The sequence below is a fragment of the Cherax quadricarinatus genome, unplaced genomic scaffold (assembly GCF_038502225.1).
Source record: "Cherax quadricarinatus isolate ZL_2023a unplaced genomic scaffold, ASM3850222v1 Contig4217, whole genome shotgun sequence".
Lineage (NCBI taxonomy): Eukaryota > Metazoa > Arthropoda > Malacostraca > Decapoda > Parastacidae > Cherax > Cherax quadricarinatus.
Genome location: NW_027199243.1, coordinates 541 through 26796, shown reverse-complemented (window position 1 = coordinate 26796; position 26256 = coordinate 541). Strand labels below are relative to the sequence as shown.

The following is a 26256-nucleotide window of genomic DNA, read 5'->3' as shown; positions in this document are numbered from 1 at the left end:
TATTTCTTTAGGACCCAGGGTCTTGTCTTGATTTAACTGGACCACCTGTTCAGTAACCCTGTCTCTTGTGACTGATATTACAAAATTAATTTTCCTAGGGTTGATGCCTACCTGCTTAAACATACAAGACCCTATGTCAAGCTCTTATTTGCTATGTTGACTGTTGTTCTACTACCCAAAATATGATGGTGAGATACTTCCTGAACCTGGCAAGAGAACATGTACACCAGGATGAATCTTAAGTACTGAAAATGCATGAAGTGGCAGGTAGAATAAAGCAGCTGAAACTCAGCCATGTAGTATACAAAATTAACAACCAGTGTTTGAAATGTCTTGCAGCAGATTTTATAAAAATTAAGAAGCAAATTCGGTATGATACTAGTAATGAGTGCTGTTTTATGGTAGCCACCGATGGTGGCGAGGCCTCGAACCTCTTCTGTTACATAGCAGTAATGGAATGTTACCTTGTCAAGGTAAGTCTTAATAAAAAAACAATTTAAGAATAGACCCAACAAATATTTTATGAAGGAAGATGCAGAACAAGACAGCAAGTTATTGTATTGTTAAAATACTAGATTCTTGTACTGTTAAAACATCATAATTTATCTTTTTATCTGATGTATACTATTCATTTTTCTGTTTATTTACTTTTATTAATATCACTAAGGGTGGGGAATAAAATGGCATCTGTATATGTATGCCTGTGTAAAAGTAAGACTAACCAGTAGAAATAAGTCACATTGCTTGATTGTACTGGTTATCCTAGATTAAATTCTGCATAATGTATTATGTAAAACTTTGCAGATGTATAAAATGATGTACGAGGCCTAAAAAAAAGCTTATTTATTGTATAGAATAAGATACCTGTAGTAGCCTCTCAATCTTAACAGTGAATGCGGCACGTTTTTGTGGAACCAGGAACCAGCAGTACAAGTCTCTCGTGTATGCTGAACCAGCAGCAAATTGTTAAGGATAGTGGTACTAAATTATTTAGTACAGTAAGTGCCATAAATTGTTTAAGATAGCAGCAAAGTTTTAAGGATAGCAGGACATTGATAATTACAGCAGCAAATTGCTAAGGACAGCAGAAAATTGGTAATGACAATTTTTTGTGTTCAGAGTGCTGAATAACCAAGAAGCTTTAGTACTTTATAAATATTACAAAAATCAACAGCATTTCTTAATTTTTTTCCAGGCCTTTAGTGTAATAGTGAGGGTGTGTATATCATCATGGCACTAATGTGAGTACTAATGCAATTATGGGTGGTGTGTGTTGCTGATTTATCTAGATTTATCTAAATTTCACGCTTATTGTACAGTGATAGTACGGTGATGTGGCTATGCAAATGTCATAGATTTATTCGTGTTGAAAATTTGTAATCATTGAATATAACAATTCAGTGGAGTGATCAGGATTTGAACCTCAGCATCACGTCAGGGGGTTTCTCTATGAAAATCTGTGATTGGGTAACAGTTGGTGGCTGTCCATGATTCGTTTTTGAAAAGCTTTGACTCTCAGTGGTGCAATAGACGAAGATGATTGGCTGGTAATCCCAGACCACAGATTTGAATCTCAGTCACTCCATTATTCAAATACAGGTTGACCATCACTAATCAGGCAGTCAGTAATCCAATTCCATCAGTAATCCAGCACTAATTTTGACTAACATAATTTCATATTTCCGGGGTTGCCACACCAACCTGCCGTTACTGTTTGGTGGCGCTACTTGCTACATAATTCATTCCAATTTCTTTTTCTCTATTTATTTTTATAACCTGCTCACTTTTAGCCCTAGCCATGGTTTCAACAAATGAAAGAAATGCTTCTCGTTGTGCAAAGCACATACACCGTATGTTGTCCATAAAAGACAAGGTGGCTTTGAAGCCACTGTCAGTCGCCATGAGCTCAGCTCACTCAGATAAGTTGTGACTGGTAAATTTGGGCCTACATATGAGAGAATAGGTCTGTGTGGTAAATGTGCACTATATAAAAAAAATCCTGCAGCACGCAGTGCACAGTGAGAAAGAAACCTGCTTCTTTGGTGTAAAACAGCAAATTTGCGGTGCATTTTCAAGTGTTTTTTATGGTAGTATTCATGTTTTTCTGGTCTCATTTGATAGAATGGAAGATATGTTACAGAAACAGATATGATTTTGATTAGTTTCACAATGGAAAGTACCTTAAAATTGAGCACAAATTAGCAGAAATGTTCGAATTTTGCTGATGTTCAGTAGTAAACAAATGGCATCATCCAATATGTGTCCAACTGGCCAGTCTAATATGTAGTCATGAATGGATTGACATTACATGTATTTATACAAATATTACAATAATGCAGTAGTCTGAATAACAGTAAATTCTCTATTTTTTTTGTATGAATAAAAGTTCAAAATGGAAAGCAGGTGTAGTGTAACATTAGAGGGGCCTTGAGATGAGACTAATGAACAAAGAAAATGTTATTTTAATGCCATGACTTTCTGCATTGTTTATTCTGGACCCTATTTTGAAATTGGCACCTCTTGATATTTGTGTGATATTGGCCAAATTACCAATTTCTGACCACTTTATTTGGTAGTTAAAATAGATAAATAGGTGGTTTCTTGTACTCAGTTGACAAAATAGAAGGAATACTGGCGAAATACCTATGAGTCTGGTCGACTGGAACAATGGAATGAGAGAAAAATAGGGCATAAAGTGGGTGAAATCGTCTATGAGTAAATATTGCTGTTGGGTTAAGTGTATTCTAACCTAACCACTCTGTAATCCGGCAGAATGACTAATCCGGCACCCTACATGTCGCAATGATGCTGGATTAATGATGGTCAACCTGTATATGGATTTCATGAATAATGTCTTTGTAATAATGTTGGTAGAATTACCGACAATATGTAAAGTAAAAGGACACAAGTGCAACTAATGTGACATTTTATTGTGGAAACGTTTCGCTCTCCAGGAGCTTTGTCAAGCCGATACAAACATTATATGGACACAGAGGGTATATAAAGGCTCAGTGAGGTGCAATACTAGTGAGGTACCATTTCGATGTTCACTAGTGATAGTAGTAGTAGTAGAGACAAAAGTTGTAGTAGTAGTAGTAATACAATATGGTAGAGTAATTAATTCGTACATGAGTAAAAGAATATAAAAGCTATTACTTGGGTAACAAAAATAGGTTGGACAAATATAGGCTGCCGCTGCCGCCGCCACCACCGAACATCGAAATGGTACCTCACTAGTATTGCACCTCACTCTGAGCCTTTATATACCCTCTGTGTCCATATACTGTTTGTATCGGCTTGACAAATCTGGAGAGCAAAACGTTGCCACAATAAAATGTCACATTAGTTGCACTTGTGTCCTTTTACTTTAAATAATGTCTTTGCCAGGCTTAAATTTTTATCAGTGAATGTAGCTTGGAATGTAGCTTTTATGTTTATATGCAAAATTGCATTTTTAACATTAGGTCTCCATGTATGCCAGTCTTTATTTACTCGCAATATAGATAAAAAATTAAATGAATGGCATACTATTGCACTTTGCCATATTCTTACTAAAATTTCTCGGTGCCTACCCTTCAAGGGGGCATCTTGATGCTGGTGAAGGACTGTTGATCAAAGGAATTGACACTATATCCCCTTGTATCAACTGTGATTGCCTCCCATTCCCCAGGCGCAGTATGACACCTGCGAGTTTAGCACTTCTCATGTGCACTTGTGCCACTTTTGCATGTTGCTTAGATCATCTGTCACATTTATGATGTAAATCCCATCTCTGCTATCATCACTGTGTACTGACTTCACTTTACTGTGTGGGCTTGTAAAATGCAGTTTGGCTTTTGTTCACTAAGAGTATTGTTCTTACTGATATTTGTTTTGTAATTTGTATGAAGTTCTAAAGAAATCAATTTTTTTATGCTTTGTAGTGGAGTAGTTATCTGTCTTTCAAGTGCCATCCTCAGCTGACTATTTTCTGTTTTTTATTTTGTAATAAATTTTGTTAGCTTGTTTTTGTATGGCTAGCATTTGTTATATGACTACATTTGTCTTGTTTGAGTTATGCATGTATATTTATCTTTGTAAAACATCTGTATGATTGTTTAATACTATATAATAATATATGGTAAGGCTATTGATATTTTTATTTATTGCAAATACTGCAGCAAAAACATACATTGTATATTTTAGCTTGTAAAATGTGCTGGTGTAGGTAGGCACAGTCATTAGCCTCCACTCCAGAACAAAGGCTTTAGAGCCAGCAAATAACCCCCCCCCCCCGTAAATTCCACCAATATAACGACATTTGTCTTTGCAAACATACAGGATCTATAGCCATCAGCAAACAAAATCCCTTACATCAAGGGACTGCTCACAGAGTCAAATGCAATGTTTGCAGCATTCACAGAGACCCACACAAAGGATCATTTTGACAATGAAATCTGGATCCCAAGTCATAAACTATTCAGATGCAACAGACTAAACAGGCAACAAGGGGGGGGGGGGTTGGCCTGTACATCACAGTTGCTCATTTGTTCAGAACTACTAAACACCTCACATGATGTAGTTGAAGTGTTGGCAGTAAAGATTGAGAACCCAAACCTTGTCATTGTGGTTGTATACAAGCCTCCAGATGCAACTTCCCAGCATTTCCGGGAGCAGCTTGTGAAAATTAACCACTGTCTGCAAAATCTCCCAACTCCTGCCCCAAACATCTTGCTACTAAGAGATTTCAACTTGAGACACCTAAAATGGAGTGTAGCAAATGATATTTTAGGAGAGATCACCCCAGGAGGCACCTCAGATGAAAATTCACACACACATGAGCTATTAAATCTCTGCACCAAATTCACCTTAAACCAGCAAATATTAGAGCCTACAAAACTAGAAAATATGCGGGACCTCCTCTTCACTAATGACAATCTGATACATAATATAACCATATCAAAGACAATAAACTCAGATCACAACATCATGGAGGTACTGACATGTATGCACAGGGCTCCTGACCAGAAAAATGTGATCAGTCATGGGGTGTCTTCACAAAATTCAATTTCAGTAACAAAAACATACAATGGGAACAAGTCAACCATGGCCTAAATGAAATAAGCTGGGAAGATATCGTAAACAACACAGATCCGAACCTTTGCCTAGAAAAAATAAACTCTGTGGTTCTTGAGATCTGCTCAAGGGACATTTCATTAAGAAAAGGAAAGAGAAGATGTAAACTAGAAAGAGAAAGACACTCCTTATACAGACAAAGGCAAAGAGTCACAGAGCTGCTGAGAGGGGCCAATATATCTGAAGTACGAAGGGAGGCACTGGTTAATGAAATAGCAAATATCAAACTTAAGCTGAAGGAATCATACAGGAGACAAGAATCACTAGAGGAACTAAAAGCCATAAAGGAAGCTGAAAAAAAAGCAAAATACTTCTTCTCTTATGCCAAATCTAAGGAAAAAACAACATCTAGCATTGGGCCCCTGCTTAGATGAGATGGGATATATGCAGATGACAGCCAATACGACTCGGTGTTCAGCGAGCCACTGCCCACTAAGGGTTGACAATCCAAATGAATTCTGTATGAATGAGATCCAAAATTTGGTCATCTCAAAAATCTCAGATATTATCCTAACACCACTAGACTTTGAAAAGGTAATAAATGACATGCCCATTCACTCTGCCCCAGGCCCAGACTCGTGAAACTCCATGTTCATCAAGAACTGCAAGAAGCCCCTGTTGCGTGCCTTCACCATTCTGTGGAGAAGGAACATGGACACAGAGATCATCCCACACTAACTAAAAACAACAGACATAGCCCCACTCTTCAAAGGTGGCAGTAAAGCAAGTGCAAAGAATTACAGACCAATAGTACTAACATCCCACATCCTAAAAATCTTTGAAAGGGTTCTAAGAAGCAAGATTGCCAACCACCTAGATACCCATCATTTACACAACCCAGGGCAACATGGGTTTAGAGCAGGTCACTCTTGAATGTTCTAGCTACTGGATCACTATGACAAAATTCTGGATGCTGAAGAGGATAGACAAAATAAGATGTATACACAGATTTCCCAAAAGCTTTCAACAAGTGTGACCATGGTGTAATAACGCATAAAATGCGTGATAAAAGAATAACAGGAAAAGCTGGTAGATGGATCTATAACTTCCTGACAAATAGAACACAAAGAGTAATAGTAAACAGAATAAAGTCTGAGGCAGCTATGGTGAAAAGCTATGTTCCACAAGGCACAGTACTGGCTCCCGTTCTGTTCCTCATCATCATATCTGACAGAGTTGTAAGCCATAGCTCTGTGTCTGCCTTTGCAGATGACACCCTGATTGCCATGACAATGACCTCCATCGAAGACACCGCAAGACTCCAAGCGGACATAAACCAAATCTTAAAATGGGGCCACTCAAAACAATATGAAGTTCAATGAAGAAAAATTTCAACTACTCAGATATGGAAAACTCGAGGAAATTAAAACTGTATCAGGGTATACGACAAATTCTAACCATACAATAAAGCGAAAATGTAATGTGAAGGACCTGAGAGTGATAATGTCAGAGGATCTCGCCTTCGAAGACCACAACAATGTTTCTACTGCATCTGCTAGGAAAATGATAGGATGGATAATGAAAACCTTCAAAACTAGGGATGCTAAGCCCATGATGATTCTCTTCAAATTGCTTGTTCTCTCTAGGCTGGAATACTGCTGTACACTACTTCCCCCTTCAAGGGAGGGGAAATTGCTGACCTGGAGAGTGTACAAAGAACTTTCATGGCACACATAAGCATGATAAAGCACCTAAATTACTGGGAATGGTTGAAGGCCCTTGATCAGTTTTCCCTGGAGCACAGGCGAGAGATACATGATAATATACACTTGGAAAATTCTAGAGGGATTAGTACCAAACTTGCACACGAAAATCACTCCCTGTGAAAGAAAAAGACACAGCAGGAGATGCAACATTCCCCTAATGAAAAGCAGGGGCTCCACGAGTACACTGAGAGACAACACAGTAAGTGTCTCGGGCCCAAGACTGTTCAACTGCCTCCCAGCATACATAAAGGGGATTACCAATAGGCTCCTGGCTGTCTTCAAGAAGGCACTGGACAGGCACCTACAGTCAGTACCTGACCAACTAGGCTGTGCTTCATACATCAGTTTGGGCATGGCCAGCAGTAACAGCCTGATTGATCAGTCCCTGATCCACCACTTGGCCTGGTCTCAGACCTAGCTGCGGGAGTGTTGACCCCCAAAACCCTCTCCAGGTAAACTCCAGTAGTCAGGGAATAGGTTGTAGAGGTCAGGGAGGTGGGAGATAAAGGAAATAAATTACAAAGCATTGTACAGTACTCATTTTAAAAATGAACAGGTATGCTCAAGCCAGGGACCTCAGAGTGGGGAGTCACACCTCACAGTAGTCTAGGCTCAAACCCTGAGTGATTGATGTCCCACATGGCAGAAATAGTTTTGTTATGATTCTCATATAATATTTTTTATGTTTTTGGTATGTTCTTCCATTAATTTTAGCATTTTGTGAATATAATAATCTTCCAGTAATGTTGCATATGTTCTCATTGCTTAAAACAGCAATGACTAAAAGATTTACTAAACTTACATTCCTGTAAGTTCTTAGAATAGTTTTATATATGCTGATATTTTTTATATATAAAAAAATAATACTTTTTACAAAATACACATCTAGTGTATGATTCATATATTTAATTTTTAATATGGTATAGTACATTGTAAGCTGAGTAGTGAGTAGAATACAGCTCAATATTTAATGTGAAGAAAAACCTTTGTTTGTGTAGGAATTCTGTTAGATGCTGCACTGTACAGCATGTATTGATTAACATTATGTCCATACAGTGTACCAGAGGATATACAACTTGAGATATTGGAAACATAGCTCTTGTATGTACTACTACAGTACTTTTTTTTTGACCTCCATAGTTGTGTTCTCTTGCTTATCTGTACTCCTGGCCTTCTTTCTTTAATTATTTTAATTATAATTACTTTATATTGTTAGCCTATACTTATATTTGCTCCCTCCCTTCTGAATCATCTGTTTTACCTTCTTCCTTATATTGTTGCTTCTACCCCTCTTTTTATTTGTCCCCTTCCTGCTGACACTTGGCTGTGTTATGAGGGGTATAACAAAGGTACTTAACAAAATAAGCTTTTTCTGGACAGCATTTCACTAAAGTAAGAGCTTTAATCAGTTCCTGTTTACAAGAGAGTTGTAAATCCAATAAAACTCATAGTTACGTATTCTGGGTATAATATACATAATAATACAGTGGACCCTCGACCAGCGATGGCATCGATTAACGATAAATCTGACTAGCGATACATTTTATCGCAAAAATTTTGCCTCGATTAGCGCTAAAAAACTCGACCAACACTATTCGTTCCGTCTGAGACGCGTCCACGTCTCGCCAGTGTTTACAAGCCAGCCAGCCACCGTGGTCGCTTCCAAGCATACAATCGGAACATTTCATATTATCACAGCCTTTTTAGTGATTGCACCTGCAAAATAAGTCACCATGGGCCCCAAGAAAGCTTCTAGTGCCAACCCTACAGCAAAAAGGGTGAGAATTACTATGGATATGAAGAAAGAGATCATTGCTAAGTATGAAAGTGGAGTGCATGTCTCCGAGCTGGCCAGGCTGTACACAAAACCCCAATCAACCATCGCTACTATTGTGGCCAAGAAAACGGCAATCAAGGAAGCTGTTCTTGCCAAAGGTGCAACTATGTTTTCGAAACTGAGATTGCAAATGATAGAAGATGTTGAGAGACTGTTATTGGTATGGATAAACGAAAAACAGATTGCAGGAGATAGCATCTCTCAAGCGATCATATGTGAAAAGGCTAGGAAGTTGCATGACGATTTAATTAGAAAAATGCCAGCAACTAGTGGTGATGTGAGTGAATTTAAGGCCAGCAAAGGTTGGTTTGAGAGATTTAAGAATCGTAGTGGCATACATAGTGTGATAAGGCATGGTGAGGCTGCCAGTTTGGACCCAAAAGCAGCTGAAAAATATGTGCAGGAATTCAAGGAGTACATAGACAGTGAAGGACTGAAACCTGAACAAGTGTTTAATGGTGACACTGACAATGTTGTGAAACACTTTAGGAATGTCATAAAGGAACGGGAGGTACAGGCCTCTATGGGCAGATATGTTGTGCGACAGAGGTCCAGTGACTCTCAAGCTGGTCCTAGTGGCATTAAAAGAAGAAGGGAAGTAGCCCCAAAAAAGGACTTGCCACCTCAAGTCCTAATGGAAGGGGATTCCCCTTCTGAACACTAAGACCATCAACACACTCCCCTCTTCCCATCCCATCAATCATCACCAGATCTTCAATAAAGGTAAGTGTCATGTAACTGTGCATGTCTTCTTCAGTTTATGTGTATTAAAATTAATATTTCATATGTTAAAATTTTTTTTTTCAATGCTTTTGGGTGTCTTGCACAGATTAATTTGATTTCCATTATTTCTTATGGGGAAAATTAACTTGACTAACGATGAGCTCTCAGGAACGGATTAATAGCGTTAGTCGAGGGTCCACTGTAATATACACGTAATATCTTTATTTACTACAAGTACATGTACAAAGTATACAGGCCTAGCTGACATCAGTGACATACTACTACAAAGAAAGCTGCTTGTTATACAGAGCATTTCGGGCAAATTAGGTCAGTTTTGTCCCAGGATGTGACCCAAACCAGTCGACTAACTTCCAGGTACCCATCTTACTGATGGGTGAACATAGACAACCGGTGTAAAGAAACACACCCAATGTTTCTACCTTGGCTGGAAATTGAACCCAGACCCTCGCCGTGTGAAGCGAGAGCTTTAGCCACCAGGCCACGGGGCCCAAGGTAGTGATGATGTTTCCTTCATCAGGAAAGCATTTCCTGACATAAGTTGTCATATGATGACCAGCGCTGTGGTTAAGCACCAACTGATATACTGGAACTAGGTTTTCCACCCCACAAAAAAAATATAAAAGAAAATTAATTGGATGATTTTTAAATCACTTTCCTTAGTGCCTTTGTTTTGCCTTATTTTTTAATAGTCTGCCTGTTATTCTTGTATTATGAGTTTACATCTGTGCAAGTACTTTAGCATTTGCTGTTCCCACAGGGGGACTGAGGGCCAGGGGTTCGTGGCAGCGATCTTCTATGGGGTGTGCTCGGCCTCCATGGCTTTCCTCAATAAAGGTGTCATCAACTCCTATGAATTTCCATTCCCTTTTTTCATCATGGCGTGCCAGGTAGGTTTGCACCTAGAAGAAGTTTGTTTCTTAGTACTCTGCTGCAAACACACACAGGTGAGTACATGCATGTGTGCACACATGTACACAGGGCCAAGAGCTTTGACTCATCTCCTGCAATCACATACAGGTGAGTGTATGCAGGGAAAGACGGAGAGAGAGAGGGAAATAGAGAGAGAGGGAAATAGAGAGAGAGGGAAATAGAGAGAGAGGGAAATAGAGAGAGGGAAATAGAGAGAGGGAAATTGAGAGAGAGGGAAATAGAGAAATAGAGAGAGAGAAATAGAGAGAGAGAAATAGAGAGAGAGAAATAGAGAGAGAGAAATAGAGAAAGAGAAATAGAGAAAGAGAAATAGAGAAAGAGAAATAGAGAGAGAGGGAAATAGAGAGAGAGGGAAATAGAGAGAGAGGGAAATAGAGAGAGAGGGAAATAGAGAGAGAGGGAAATAGAGAGAGAGGGAAATAGAGAGAGAGGGAAATAGAGAGAGAGGGAAATAGAGAGAGAGGGAAAGAGAGAGGGAAATAGAGAGAGAGGGAAATAGAGAGAGAGGGAAATAGAGAGAGAGGGAAATAGAGAGAGAGGGAAATAGAGAGAGAGGGAAATAGAGAAATAGAGAAATAGAGAAATAGAGAAAGAGAGAAATAGAGAAAGAGAGAAAGAGAAATAGAAATAGAGAAAGAGAAATAGAGAAAGAGAAATAGAGAAAGAGAAATAGAGAAAGAGAAATAGAGAGAAATAGAGAGAAATAGAGAGAGAGAGAAATAGAGAGAGAGAGAAATAGAGAGAGAAATAGAGAGAAATAGAGAGAGAGAGAGAGAAATAGAGAGAGAGAGAGAAATAGAGAGAGAGAGAGAAATAGAGAGAAATAGAGAGAGAGAGAGAGAGAAATAGAGAGAGAGAAATAGAGAGAGAGAAATAGAGAGAGAGAAATAGAGAGAAATAGAGAGAGAAATAGAGAGAAAGAGAGAGAAAGAGAGAGAAATAGAGAGAGAGAAATAGAGAGAGAGAAATAGAGAGAGAGAGAAATAGAGAGAGAGAGAAATAGAGAGAGAGAAATAGAGAAATAGAGAGAGAAATAGAGAGAGAGAGAAATAGAGAGAGAGAGAAATAGAGAGAGAAATAGAGAGAGAGAGAAATAGAGAGAGAAATAGAGAGAGAGAGAAATAGAGAGAGAGAGAAATAGAGAGAGAGAGAAATAGAGAGAGAAAGAGAGAGAAATAGAGAGAGAGAAATAGAGAGAGAGAGAAATAGAGAGAGAGAGAAATAGAGAGAGAGAGAAAAATAGAGATAGAGAGAGAGAAATAGAGAGAGAGAGAGAGAGAAATAGAGAGAGAGAGAGAGAGAAATAGAGAGAGAGAGAGAGAGAGAAATAGAGAGAGAGAGAGAAATAGAGAGAGAGAGAGAGAGAAATAGAGAGAGAGAGAGAGAAATAGAGAGAGAGAGAAATAGAGAGAGAGAGAAATAGAGAGAGAGAGAAATAGAGAGAGAGAGAAATAGAGAGAGAAATAGAGAGAGAGAGAAATAGAGAGAGAGAGAAATAGAGAGAGAGAGAAATAGAGAGAGAGAGAAATAGAGAGAGAGAGAAATAGAGAGAGAGAGAAATAGAGAGAGAGAGAAATAGAGAGAGAGAGAAATAGAGAGAGAGAGAAATAGAGAGAGAGAGAAATAGAGAGAGAAATAGAGAGAGAAATAGAGAGAGAGAGAAATAGAGAGAGAAATAGAGAGAGAGAGAAATAGAGAGAGAGAGAGATAGAGAGAGAGAGAAATAGAGAGAGAAATAGAGAGAGAGAGAAATAGAGAGAGAGAGAAATAGAGAGAGAGAGAAATAGAGAGAGAGAGAAATAGAGAGAGAGAGAAATAGAGAGAGAGAGAAATAGAGAGAGAGAGAAATAGAGAGAGAGAGAGAGAGAGAGAGAGAGAGAGAGAGAGAGAGAGAGAGAGAGAGAGAGAGAGAGAGAGAAATAGAGAGAGAGAGAAATAGAGAGAGAGAGAGAGAAATAGAGAGAGAGAGAGAGAGAGAGAGAGAGAGAAATAGAGAGAGAGAGAAATAGAGAGAGAGAGAGAGAGAGAGAAATAGAGAGAGAGAGAGAGAGAGAGAGAGAGAGAGAGAGAGAGAGAGAGAGAAATAGAGAGAGAGAGAGAGAAATAGAGAGAGAGAGAGAGATATAGAGAGAGAGAGAAATAGAGAGAGAGAGAAATAGAGAGAGATAGAAATAGAGAAAGAGAGAAATAGAGAGAGAGAGAAATAGAGAGAGAAAGAAATAGAGAGAGAAATAGAGAGAGAGAAATAGAGAGAGAGAGAAATAGAGAGAGAAATAGAGAGAGAGAGAAATAGAGAGAGAGAAATAGAGAGAGAGAGAAATAGAGAGAAAGAGGAATAGAGAGAGAGAGGAATAGAGAGAGAGAGAAATAGAGAGAGAGAGAAATAGAGAGAGAGAGAGGAATAGAGAGAGAGAGGAATAGAGAGAGAGAGATATAGAGAGAGAGAGAAATATAGAGAGAGATAGAGAGAGAGAAATAGAGAGAGAGATAGAGAGAGAGAGAAATATATATATATATATATATATATATATATATATATATAGATATATATATATATATATATATATATATATATATATATATATATATTATATATATATAGAGAGAGAGAGAGAGAGAGAGAGAGAGAGAAATAGAGAGAGAAATAGAGGAGCTGTGAAACGACCCCTACAACCACAAATAGGTAAGTATACACATGCATAACCTCCATAACCATAACCTCCATAACATGAATAACCTCCAGGTATGCACCTGGGGGCCAGGAGCTGTGGCTCAGCTACAACAGCATATAGATGAGTGTGAGCACACACAAGGAGTGATTGAATACATGAAATCACCCACTTAACTATCAGAACTACTTTTTATAAAATGAACAGAAATGGGCAATAATTTGGCCAGTTTAACACAAAATTCAACAAATTCCAGTTTAACAACAGAATCCAGAATGAACACTATGTATTCCAGCAACTAAAGCAACCTATTCTCTGTTCACTGATCACATCCCCAGGACTCTCCTATATCACATTTGCCCTTCATTTTGAATTTATTGTAACACACAATTATCAAAGTTTTATCCTATTTCTCAGATACTACAATATAATTAGGAATGATTAGTGATGGTTTAGGGCATCCCAGTAATTGAGGCAGACCTAGTAAAAACTTGTTAAACAGACCGGAGGCTTATACCCTTTCTCAGAAAAATCAGTCAACATTTAATGTTTCTGTCCTATTTCAAGTTACTTCCTGTCATGAAACTGACGGAATTGATCTCTGTTTCAGTAATATGTCTTCTGTTTTATTAATATCAAGAATTAGCTAATAAAACCATAAAAGCCATCATAAAAAAATCCTCAGTTTATTTTAAACAAATTTCAAGGTTAGAGGTTTGCTTTTCCCATCATGTACTGCATGGGGCAGGAAGTGTTTTTTTTTAATACTCTGCACACTTACTGCACAGGCCCACTTTTATTTTTTTATTTAACTGGCCTTCACTCACGAAGGTAGGATGACCCATAAAAGAAACACTTTCACCATCTCTCACTCCATCTGTGTTTTGCCAGAGGGGTGCCAATACTACAGTTAAAAAAAGCAAATATCCCCACCTCTCATTTAGAGTGCAGGCACTGTACTTCCCACCTCCAGGACTCGAGTCTGGCTAACTGGTCTTTATAAAGATTTTTCTTATGTTTAGTAATTTATACAGAAGAAGGGGTTACCAGCCCCTTGCTTCTGGCATTTTAGTCGCCTTTTGTAACACGCATGGCTTACAGAGGAAGGATTCTTTTCTATTTTGCCATGGAGATGAAAGGAAAATAAATAAGAACAAGATCTATTAAGAAAATAGTGGAAAAGTCTGATGAGCGTGTATACATATACATTTACACGCATGTGTAATGTGACCTAAATTTAAGTAGAAGTAGCAAGACATGCCTATTGTCTTGCATGTTTTTGAGACAAAGAAAAGACACCAGCAATCCTATCATTTTGTAAACAATTACAAGTTTCTATTTCACACTTGTTTGGCAGGATAGTAGTACCTTCCTGGGTGGTTGCTGTTTACCAGCCTGTCTAGGTCAAAATTTACTGCTTACAGCAGAGTTGAGGGCACTGTGATTAAAACATTGATCTACATGAGTTACACTGGCATCAATAATGTAAATCTATGTAGGAGACGGTGAGAGGGTTAAGGTCTCTGATGGCTTTGCATTTTATGTTAACCCTTTGAGGGTCCGTCCCATAGTTCTATGGCTTTGAAGCCAGTCGTCAGTGCCGTAGTACTATGTCATGAGCCTACCTCACTCAAATAAGCTGTGAGTGGTAAATTTGGACCTAGCTATGAGAGAATGCATCTACATGGTAAATGTGCACCATATAAAACAAATCCTGCAGCACAAAATGCATGAGATGAAAACTGCGACAGTGTTTTTGGATTAAAACAGCAACTTTGTGGTGTATTTTCATATGCGGTTTACTATTTATTTATGGTTTCTTGGTCTCATTTGATAGAATTGAAGATATATTACAGAAAGAGAGATAATTTTGATTGGTTTTTGTACTGAAAATAGCTCAAAATTGAGCTCCAAGTAGCAGAGATGTTTGAGTTTTGCCAATGTTCAAGAGTAAACAAATGACATCAAGCATCCAATACACATCGACTGGTGGGTCTAACATACATTCACGAATATGCTGATATTATTTATACAATTATTACAATATTGCATAACAGTAAATCTTGCATTTTTTTGGTGTGAATAAAATTCTTTGTGAAAAAAAAATCAAAATGGAATTCATGTGTAAAGCCTGGAAACATGACTAATAAATTCATGTGTAAAGCCTGGAAACATGACTAATAAATTCATGTGTAAAGCCTGGAAACATGACTAATAAATTCATGTGTAAAGCCTGGAAACATGACTAATAAATTCATGTGTAAAGCCTGGAAACATGACTAATAAACAAAGGAAATGTTATTTTAGTGCCTGGAATGCCTGCATTGTTTATTCTGGACCCTATTTTGAAACTGGAATATTTTGAACTTTGTGTGAAATTGGCCAAATTACCAATTTCTGATCACTTTATTGGGCAATTGAAATAGTTGATTGGGCAGTTTCTTGTACTCTTTCGATAAGATAGAATTCATACTAGTGAAATAGCTAAGAATTTGGTTGACTGGAATAATGTGATTGGCCTATAATAGGAGTCAAAGTGGGCAAAATTGCCAATGCATAAATATTGCCAACGTAGCAAAATTTGCAGTAGTATAATTTCATCAATTTTCCATCAAATTTTGTACTTTTGTTTTATTACCTTCAGAAAATGTTTCTCTACCATTTCATAAGAAAAATAAATATTTTTCGTTTTAAATTCTTGATTCCTGTGGACAAGCCGTAGAACTACGGGACGAACCCTCAAAGGTAATTTGATAAATTGAAAGTGCTCTGTTTAAAATTTTGTATTTTTTGGCTGAAATATATATTAGCTCAGTGTTATAATTGCCAGAGCTAAATTATTTGGCATCTTTCATGAATATTCTTTATCGTAAAATAACAGCAGATGACCTAGGTAGTAGGTTGGTAGACAGCAACCGCCCAGGGAGTTACTACCGTCCTGCCAAGTGAATGTAAAACGAAAGCCTGTAATTGTTTTACATGATGGTAGGATTGCTGGTGTCCATTTTTCTGTCTCATAAATATGCAAGGTTTCAGGTACGTCTTGCTACTTCTACTTAACTTAGGTCACACTACACATACATGTACAAGCATATATATATACACACATCCCTCTGGGTTTTCTTCTATTTTCTTTCTAGTTCTTATTCTTGCTTATTTCCTCTTATCTCCATGGGGAAGTGGAATAGAATTCTTCCTCCGTAAGCCATGCGTGTTGTAAGAGGCGACTAAAATGCCGGTAGCAAGGGGCTAGTAACCTCTTCTCCTGTATATATTACTAAATGTAAAAGGAGAAACTTTCGTTTTTCCTTTTGGGCCACCCTGCCTTGGTGGGATACGGCCGGTGTGTTGAAAGAAAGAAAGAACAGCAGATGAATTATCGTGCTTTTTTTTTTTTTTTTTTTTTTTAAAGTCCATGTATAAAATAACTTAGAGTAAATCAGTCAAAGTTCTGTAACTTGACTTTAGGCAAAAACAAGGTAACTTATACTGATAGTGCTTAAATCTGCTTGATTAATTACTTTAGCTAATTATCCACTAATTATTGACCACTAACACATAAATAAAAAAAGTTAGAATTAAAAATGTTTATTTCTAGAAAGTTCAGTATACATTTGTTATAAAATACAGTGGCTATGTAAAAGGGAATAGGGTGAGTGGTGCACTTAGGAGTCTGTGGAGACAAAGAACTTTGTCCTTGGAGGCAAAGAGGGGAATGTATGAGAGTATAGTTTTACCAACGCTCTTATATGGGTGTGAAGCATGGGTGATGAATGTTGCAGCGAGGAGAAGGCTGGAGGCAGTGGAGATGTCATGTCTGAGAGCAATGTGTGGTATGAATATAATGCAGAGAATTCGTAGTTTGGAAGTTAGGAGGAGGTGCGGGATTACCAAAACTGTTGTCCAGAGGGCTGAGGAAGGGTTGTTGAGGTGGTTCGGACATGTGGAGAGAATGGAGCGAAACAGAATAACTTCAAGAGTGTATCAGTCTGTAGTGGAAGGAAGGCGGGGTAGGGGTCGGCCTAGGAAAGGTTGGAGGGAGGGGGTAAAGGAGGTTTTGTGTGCGAGGGGCTTGGACTTCCAGCAGGCATGCATGAGCGTGTTTGATAGGAGTGAATGGAGACAAATGGTTTTTAATACTTGACGTGCTGTTGGAGTGTGAGCAAAGTAACATTTATGAAGGGGTTCAGGGAAACCGGCAGGCCGGACTTGAGTCCTGGAGATGGGAAGTACAGTGCCTGCACTCTGAAGGAGGGGTGTTAATGTTGCAGTTTAAAAACTGTAGTGTAAAGCACCCTTCTGGCAAGACAGTGATGGAGTGAATGATGGTGAGAGTTTTTCTTTTTCGGGCCACCCTGCCTTGGTGGGAATCGGCCAGTGTGATAATAAAAAAAATAAAAATGTTTTACAAACTAAGTGGAAACCTGGTGGTTATGCAGAGCATTTTGGCCAGTCTTACACCAGCCTAAAACTACTGGACATTGTATAATTGAGTTTAGTTTATTTGACTGCTGCATTTTACAACATACAGTGGAACCTTGGTATACGACCAGCTCCCTACTCGAACAAAGCTAAGCACTCGACCAAACAAATACAACCTGCCAGAACTTCGCTGTAAACTATTTCGTGTTTCTGCACATTTTTTTTTTTTTTTGTGTTTGTATAAATACAGTGTAAGTCACCATGGAGCCTATGAAAATTAGCGACAACAGCCAATCAAACAGAAAATTGGTTGGGAAGAACTTGTTCGATACTCAAACGGAGCGGCACTTGAACATCCTTCTGGAATGAATTAAGGTTGCATTCTGAGATTCCACTGTATAATATTTTAGGATTACATTAACATAGCATTTTTGTGTAACAAAGCATCATATAAGAATTTATGAAAAAATATAATGTTTTTATTTGGGGAGAGCATCATTACAGAATGCATATCATGTAGAGGGTGACAAGAGGATTTTTTTTTATTGTCACATTCAAATATAAAACCAGAGTACAGCTAAATTTTACTTATTTAACCCGTAAACGGTCCAAACGTATATACAGTGGACCCTCAACCAGCGATATTAATCCATTCCTGAGAGCTCATCGTTAATCGAAATAATCGTTAGTCAAGTTAATTTTCCCAATAAGAAATAATGGAAATCAAATTAATCCGTGCAAGACACCCCAAAGTATTGAAAAAAAATTTTTTTACCACATGAAATATTAATTTTAATGCACACAAACTGAAGAAGACATGCACAGTTACATGACACTTACCTTTATTGAAGATCTGGTGATGATTGATGGGATGGGAGGAGGGGAGAGTGTTGATCTTCTTAGTGTTTAGAATTGGAATCCCCTTCCATTAGGACTTGAGGTGGCAAGTCCTTTTTTGGGGTTACTTCCCTTCTTCTTTTAATGCCACTAGGACCAGCTTGAGAGTCACTGGACCTCTGTCGCACAACATATCTGTCCATAGAGGCCTGTACCTCCCGTTCCTTTATGACATTCCTAAAGTGTTTCACAACATTGTCAGTGTCACTATTAAACACTTGTTCAGGTTTCAATTCTTCACTGTCTATGTACTCCTTGAATTCCTGCACATATTTTTCAGCTGCTTTTTGGTCCAAACTGGCAGCCTCACCATGCCTTATCACACTATGTATGCCACTACGAAAAAACCAAACCATACCCCGGCCGGGATTGAACCTGCGGTCATAGTCTCAAAACTCCAGCCCGTCGCGTTAGCCACTAGACCAGCTAGCCACAATAAAATTCGTCCAACTAGGTATATTTCTACACCATAGGAAGGTTAGCACAGGCACCACTGTGACCACAAATGCAAATTTTTACAGACGAATCTCCAGCTAGCGTGGCCGTGACGAACTCTAGCTCGAGTCCCTTCACTGCCGTCAACATGACTCACGAAATCATAATGACACGATTGCGGGTTCAGTCCCGGCCGGGGTATGGTTTGTTTGCAATCATGTCATTACGAATTCGTGAGTCGAGTTATGCCACTACGATTCTTAAATCTCTCAAACCAACCTGTGCTGGCCTTAAACTCACATCACCACTAGTTGCTGGCATTTTTCTAATTAAATCCTCATGCAACTTCCTAGCCTTTTCACATAAGATCTCTTGAGAGATGCTATTTCCTGCTATCTGTTTTTCATTTATCCACACCAATAACAGTCTCTCAACATCTTCTATCACTTGCGATCTCAGTTTCAAAAACATAGTTGCACCTTTGGCAAGAACAGCTTCCTTGATTGCCGTTTTCTTGGCCACAATAGTAGCGATGGTTGATTGGGGTTTTGTGTACAACCTGGCCAGCTCAGACACACGCACTCCACTTTCATACTTAGCAATGATCTCTTTCTTCATATCCATAGTAATTCTCACCCTTTTTGCTGTAGGGTTGGCACTAGAAGCTTTCTTGGGGCCCATGGTGACTTATTTTGCAGGTGCAATCACTAAAAAGGCTGTGATAATATGAAATGTTCCGATTGTATGCTTGGAAGCGACCGCGGAACGAATAGTGTTAGTCGAGTTTTTTAGCGCTAGTCGAGGCAAAATTTTTGCGCTAAAATGTATCGCTGGTCGGATTTATTGTTAATCGATGCCATCGCTGGTCGAGGGTCCACTGTATACGTTTTTTCAACATTTGAAAGTATGTAAAAAAAGTAGATCTTCTTTTTGTTTTTCTACATTTGAAAATGTGTAAAAAACTTTGATCTACTTTTTTTTTTTTGTTATATTTGAAAATATGTAAAAAATACTTAGATTTACTTTTGTAGCACTACACATGTGAACGTAGATCTGCTTGGACCGTTTACGGGTTAATAGTGCAATTGTTGCACATGATGTAAATAAGTGGGAATTACACAATAGAGTTTAGTGAGGCAGAGCACACTGACAAGGTACACTGAGATTTTTTTTTTTTTTAAGTACATACTGTACTTATAGAAGAAAGTTATTCAAGGACAGCAAAGCATAAGGCAAAATTAGATAAACAGTTGCAGCTAACTTGTGATATCAAGGAAAATAGGAAAAACTTAGAGAAGGTAATGAAAGGACCAGAATGTTTTACTACAATAGAAGTTGGTTATGCCGAAATAACTAAAGAAAAAGCAGAAATAGAACAGCAGGCTGTAGTCCAACTAGGGTACCTGGAGTCTACCTGAAGGGTATTCCAGGGACCAACGCCCCCGCGGCCTGGTCCACGACCAGGCCTCCCGGTGGATCAAGGCCTGATCAACCAGGCTGTTACTGCTAGCTGCACGTGGTCAAATGTATGAATCACAGCCTGATCAACCAGGCTGTTACTGCTAGCTGCACGTAGTCAAATGTATGAATCACAGCCTGGCTGATCCGGCACCGACTTTAAGTATCTGTCCAGCTTCCTCTTGAAGGCAGCCAGGGGCCTATTGGTAATTCATCTTATGATTGGTGGGAGGCTGTTGAACAGTCTTGGGCCCCAGACACTTACGTGTTTTTTCTTAGTGTACCAATGGTGCCCTTACTTTTAATTGGGAGTATTTTGCATCGCCTGCCTAGTCTTTTACTTTCGTAGGGAGTGATTTCTGTGTGCAGATTCGGGACCAGTCCTTCTAGGATTTTCCAAGTGTAGATTATGATATATCTCTCTCTCCTGCGTTCCAGCAAGTACAAGTCGAGTGCTTCCAAGCATTCCCAGTAGTTGAGGTGCTTGATAGAACTTATACGTACAGTATAGGTTCTCTGTACACTCTCTAGATCTGCTATTTCACCTGGTTTGAATGGAGATATTAATGTACAGCAGATTAAAGCCTAGAGAGAAAAAGTGATTTGAAAAGAATCATCATTGGCTTGGCATCTCTTGTTTTGAACGTTCTCATTACCCATCCTATTATTTTCTTTGCACTTGTGATATGGCATTATTGTGGTCTTGGAAGTGAGATCCTCAGACATTACCACTCCCAGGTCCCTTACATTATTTTTTCGCTCTATTGTATGGCCAGAGTTTGTAGTTATTATCTCTTCCAGTTTTCCATAACGGAGTAGTTGGAATTTGTCCTCTTTGATCAACATATTGTTTTCTGTTGCCCACTGGAAAACTTGGTTTATATCTTCTTGGAAGTTAACCGTGTCCTCAGTAAATGACAGTCTCATGCAGATCCTAGTATCATCTGCAAAGGATGACACGGTGCTGTGGATTACATCTCTGTCTATGTCTGATATGAGGATGAGGAACAGAATGGGGGCGAGTACTGTGCCTTGTGGAACAGAGCTTTTCACTATGGCAGCTTCCAATTTAACTCTGTTGACCACTACTCTTTGTGTTCGATTGGTTAGGAAGTTGAAGATCCATCTCCCCACTGCCAGTTATTCCTTTAGCACATATTTTGTGCGCTATTACGCCATGATAGCACTTATCAAACGCTTTTGCAAAGTCTGTGTATATTACGTCTGCATTCTGTTTTTCTTCCAGTGCATCCAAGACCATATCATAGTGATCCAGTAGTTGCAAGAGGCAGGAGCGACCTGCCCTGAACCCATGTTGCCCTGGATTGTGCAGTTTTTGGGAATCCAGGTGGTTTGCAATCATGCTTCTTAGCACTCTTTCAAAGATTTTTTATGATGTGGGACGTTAGAGCTATTGGTCTATAGTTCTTAGCTAATGCTTTGCTGCCAGCTTTATGGAGTGGGGCTATATCCATTGTTTTAAGTGACTGTGGAATTTCACCCATGTCTAAGCTCCTTCTCCATAGTGTACTTAGGACACATGAAAGGGGGTTCTTGCAGTTCAAAATGAACACAGAGTTCCACGAGTCTGGGCCTGGGGCTGAGTGCATGGACATGTTGTCAATGGCTTTTTCAAAGTCTATTGGAGTTAGGGTAATGTCGGAAATCTGGCATACATTGATAGAGTCTTGAGGCTCATTCATGAAGAAATCACTTGGATTGTCAATCTTCAGACTGATTAGTGGCTCACTAAACAGAGTCATATTGGCATTTCAGTATCTCACTCATTTCCTTGTTGGCATCTGTGTAAGTCCCATCCTGTCTGAGCAAGGGCCCAATACTAGATGTGGTATTTGCCTTGTTTTTGGCATCTGAAAAGAAATATTTTGAATTTCTTTCAGTTTCACTAATCGCTTTAAGCTCCTCCCATCTCTCCTGGTTTCTGTAAGAGTCCTTTAACTTAAGTTCGATATTTTCCACTTTCTTTGTCAGCACTTCTTTCCATGTATCAGATAATCTAGCGTTCCTGAGGAGTTCGGTGATTCTTCGTCACCTTCTGTAGAGGGAGCGTCTTTCTCTCTCCAGTTTACTCCTGCTCTTCTTCTTTCTTAGGGGAATATGCCTAGAACCTACTTCAGCTGCCAGGAAGTTGATCTTTTCAAGGCACTGGTTTGGATCCATGTTAATTAAGATATCTTTCCAGCATGTTTCATTTAAGACATAGTTTACCTGGTCCCAGTTGATGTTCTTGTTGTTGAAGTTGTATTTTGTGAAGACACCTTCACAGATACATACATTCTGCTGATCAGGACCCTTGTGCATGCAAGTCAGAACTTCGATTAGATTGTGATAGGAATTAGTTGTTTTTGATATTGTTATGTCTCTTACCAGGTCCTCATTATTTGTGAAGATAAGGTCAAGTGTGTTTTCTAGTCTTGTTGGCTTCTCTATCTGCTGACTTAAGGTGTGTTTATCGCAGAGATTTAGTTGCTCATGTGTGTATGTGACCTTTCATCTGTGCTGCCTCCAAGGATTGTTTCTGCTATAACAGTATTTGCTACATACTGTACATACACATACTGTGGGCTTTTCAGTTCTTTTTGCTACATTTCTGCACATATAATATTTTGAAAATAGAAGTTAAAATTATGATTATGAAAGAATTCTAATACAGCCTCTCATCACTTAGCGACGTATGTACTCGTTTACCGACGACTCAGATGTACAGTGGACTCTGATCAGTATGCATACCTAAATAATGAATATTAGAGCTGATTTCCTTTGTTCTGTTTATTACAATATACAGTACACTACTGTATAAACATTTAAAAATACATGTGTACTAAAAATGTTATAAATGGTGAAAAGGTGACATTAAAACAATATCAAAGATGGTTGACACAAGCTCTCTACCATTATTGTATGCTCCTCACTTAGCGACAAATTTGTTTACCAATGTGGTCTTAGGAATGGAACTCCATTGTTAAGTGAGGAGAGGCTGTATACTGTATACTAACTACACAAAAACCACCTGGTGGTTCACACTTACACTCACTCGCTCACCCATTTGACTATAAGCACAGAAATACGTATCTTAATCTTAAAATTCCTAACTAGTCACAAGTTTGCCTGTGATACTCCAATATAGAAACTATGTATTGTGCCAAAACAAAAACATTCACATTGCTAAACTCACAAACTAGTATTTAGTCACTTAGTATTTAGTCAACTTACTCCACAATTTGTAATAATTTAGGGTTAAGAATTAATCTAAGTTTGCCCAAAAGACCTAGCCTTGCTAGGTATTCTAGTGGCCCACTCTGTAATTAGTATTTTATTACATGTAACCCACACAATAACCAAAATCTGTAAACCCCACATTGTAATCCTTATAGAGAATAAACTTTGATTTGATATTTAGAGACACTATAGACAATTTTTTTTTAGCTATGCTGAAAAAGAATTTAATCAGTTTAATGTATGTTTTTTTTTTTTAATTTCTAGTGGTTGCAGTGTTCTACCACTCTGTGTACCCAGGGAATTCAAAATTAACCTTTCTTGATGCATCTGGTATATTTACACGAGTCAGACAAGTAGTGTGGAAAAGAACACTTGTGTACAGTACAGGACATTTATTAGAGGAAACGTTTTGTTACGAGTGATTTCATCGATCCACAGTTGGTCAGTATCATCATACCATTTAAAACCAAAGAGGTAGTAATTTAATCTCTCTCTCTCTTTTTAACACTTCAGCCGTTTTCCACCGAGGCAGGGTGTCCCAAAAAGAAAGACAAAACTTTCATCATCATTCATTACTTTCACCATCACTCACACATAATCACTGTCTGCAGAGGCACTCAGATACTAATTTATTTTAATAATTTCAGATGTTTGTTACTATAATCATCTTGGAATTGCTGGTGAGTCTTGGCAAGATCAATCTTCCACTCTACACCTGGAGGTCCGCTCGCATGTTTCTGGCACCCTCTCTGGGTTATGCTTTCCATGCCTCACTCTCACTCATGGCTCTCCAAGGTGATTTTATAATGTGGGCAGCTGTATGACCTTTCAGGTTTAATTGGATTACAGTATTATTATTATTATTAATTTTTTTATTAGTTTCAGCACTTCTGAATAAGATAATTTGATCAAAAACATTAAGATATTTGCTGGATGTTATTGGCAATCTCCATGGATTGTAAAATTTTGTGGCTGGTAGGGGTCATCCTAGGAAAAGTTGAAGGGATGGGGTAAAGGAGGTTTTGTGTGCAAGGGGCTTAGACTTCCAGCAAGTGCGAGTGAGAGTGTTATATAGGATTGAGTGGAGGCAAATGTTTTATATGACCTGACATGCTGTTGGAGTGTGAACAAAGTAACATTTATGAAGGGATTCAGGGAAACTGGTTAGCCAGACTTGTGTCTTGGAGGTGGGAAATACAGTGCCTGCACTATGAAGGAGGGATGGAAATATGTTGCAGCTTTTGAACTGTAGCATCGGCATGCCCCTGGCAAGACAGTGATAGAGTGAGTGATGATGAAAGTGTTCCTTCTTTTTCAGGTCACCCTGCCTAGGTGGGAAATGGCTGTGTTAAAAAAATGTTTAAAAATGCTTAAGAGTACAGTGTTTAATATGTTCACCGCTTGTCTCATTATTTGAAGTGACTGTTATGACTAATGACAAAGTTTGTTTGAGAGATGCTCACTAGTATAAATTTCATGTAGCAATACAGGAAGCTCTTGAGTATTTGAGATGATAATATTGGACCATTTACCATGAAGTGACCCACAACATTCAATCATTACCCAAGTACAGTGGACCCCCGGTTAACGATTTTAATCCGTGCAAGAGGGCTCATCGTTATGCGAAATAATCGTTATGCGAATGAATTTTCCCCATAAGAAATAATGGAAATAAAATTAATCCGTGCAAGACGCCCAAAAGTATGAAAAAAAATTTTTTTTACCACATGAAATGTTAATTTTAATACACACAAACTGAAAAAGGCATGCACAATTACATGACACTTACTTTTATTGAAGATCTGGTGATGATTGATGGGATGGGAGGAGGGGAGAGCATTATCTTCTTACTGTTTAGAAGGGGAATCCCCTTCCATTAGGACTTGAGGTAGCAAGTCCTTTTCTGGGGTTACTTCCCTTCTTCTTTTAATGCCACTAGGACCAGCTTCAGAGTCACTGGACCTCTGTCGCACAACAAATCTGTCCATAGAGCTCTGTACCTCCCGTTCCTTCAAGACTTTCCTAAAATGGGCCATAACATTGTCATTGAAATAGTCACAAGCACGGCTTGCAACAGCTGTGTCAGGGTGATTTTCATCTATAAAGGTTTGCAGTTCAACCCACTCTGCACACATTTCCTTAATCTTTGAAGTAGGCACAATGGATTCCACAACTGGCATAGGCTTCTCAGGGTTAGCCCCAAACCCTTCAAAATCTTTCTTAATTTCCATACTAATTCTCACCCTTTTTACCACAGGGTTGGCACTAGAAGCTTTCTTGGGGCCCATGGTCACTTATTTTCCAGAAACAGCACCGAAAATACTGTAATAATACGAAATATTCCGAGTGTATGCTTGGATGTTACCGCGGAGGCTGGCTGGTAAACAATGGGACGGAGCGGCACATGTGAGGCTGGCTGAGGGCACATTGGACGCGTCTCGGACGAAAATCGGTATGCGGGTTTTTAATCGGTATGCGCGGCAAAAATTTTGCGATAAAAGTAATCGTTATGCGGAAAAATCACTATGCAATGCCATCGTTATGCGGGGGTCCACTGTACTTATTTGTTACTAGGTGAGCATAGGCAATACTGTATATATAAGGAGACTCGTGTACAGTGGAACCTCAATATTCGTACATCCCTATGTTCGTATAACTTGATATTCGGCCAACTTTTTCAAGAAAAATTTGGCTTGGTATTCGGATGTTACCCTGATATTCAACCTAAACAAAAAGTTCCATCTGGACGAAGTTTGATGAAAACAAAGCATCGCACACTCAATCTGTCATCAGCTTTTGTTCG

The 26256-nt window shown here is 38.7% G+C and overlaps 1 protein-coding gene across 1 annotated transcript; it reads left to right on the top strand.

The window, feature by feature from the left end:
* The first annotated feature begins 1166 nt into the window (after positions 1 to 1166).
* Positions 1167 to 24292, top strand: LOC138852121 (uncharacterized). The gene is made up of 3 exons (XM_070081793.1): positions 1167 to 1241; positions 10160 to 10289; positions 24101 to 24292. The coding sequence occupies exons 1-3, from the start codon at positions 1231 to 1233 to the stop codon at positions 24275 to 24277; spliced, it is 318 nt and encodes a 105-aa protein (XP_069937894.1). The 5' UTR covers positions 1167 to 1230; the 3' UTR covers positions 24278 to 24292.
* The last annotated feature ends 1964 nt before the right edge of the window (positions 24293 to 26256 follow it).

What these genes read in the sequence shown, in the direction of transcription:
- LOC138852121 (XM_070081793.1), top strand. An exon ending in TTTTCATCATGGCGTGCCAG is followed by an intron (nt 10,290 to 24,100) that starts GTAGGTTTGCAC and finishes TAATAATTTCAG; the next exon opens with ATGTTTGTTACTATAATCAT.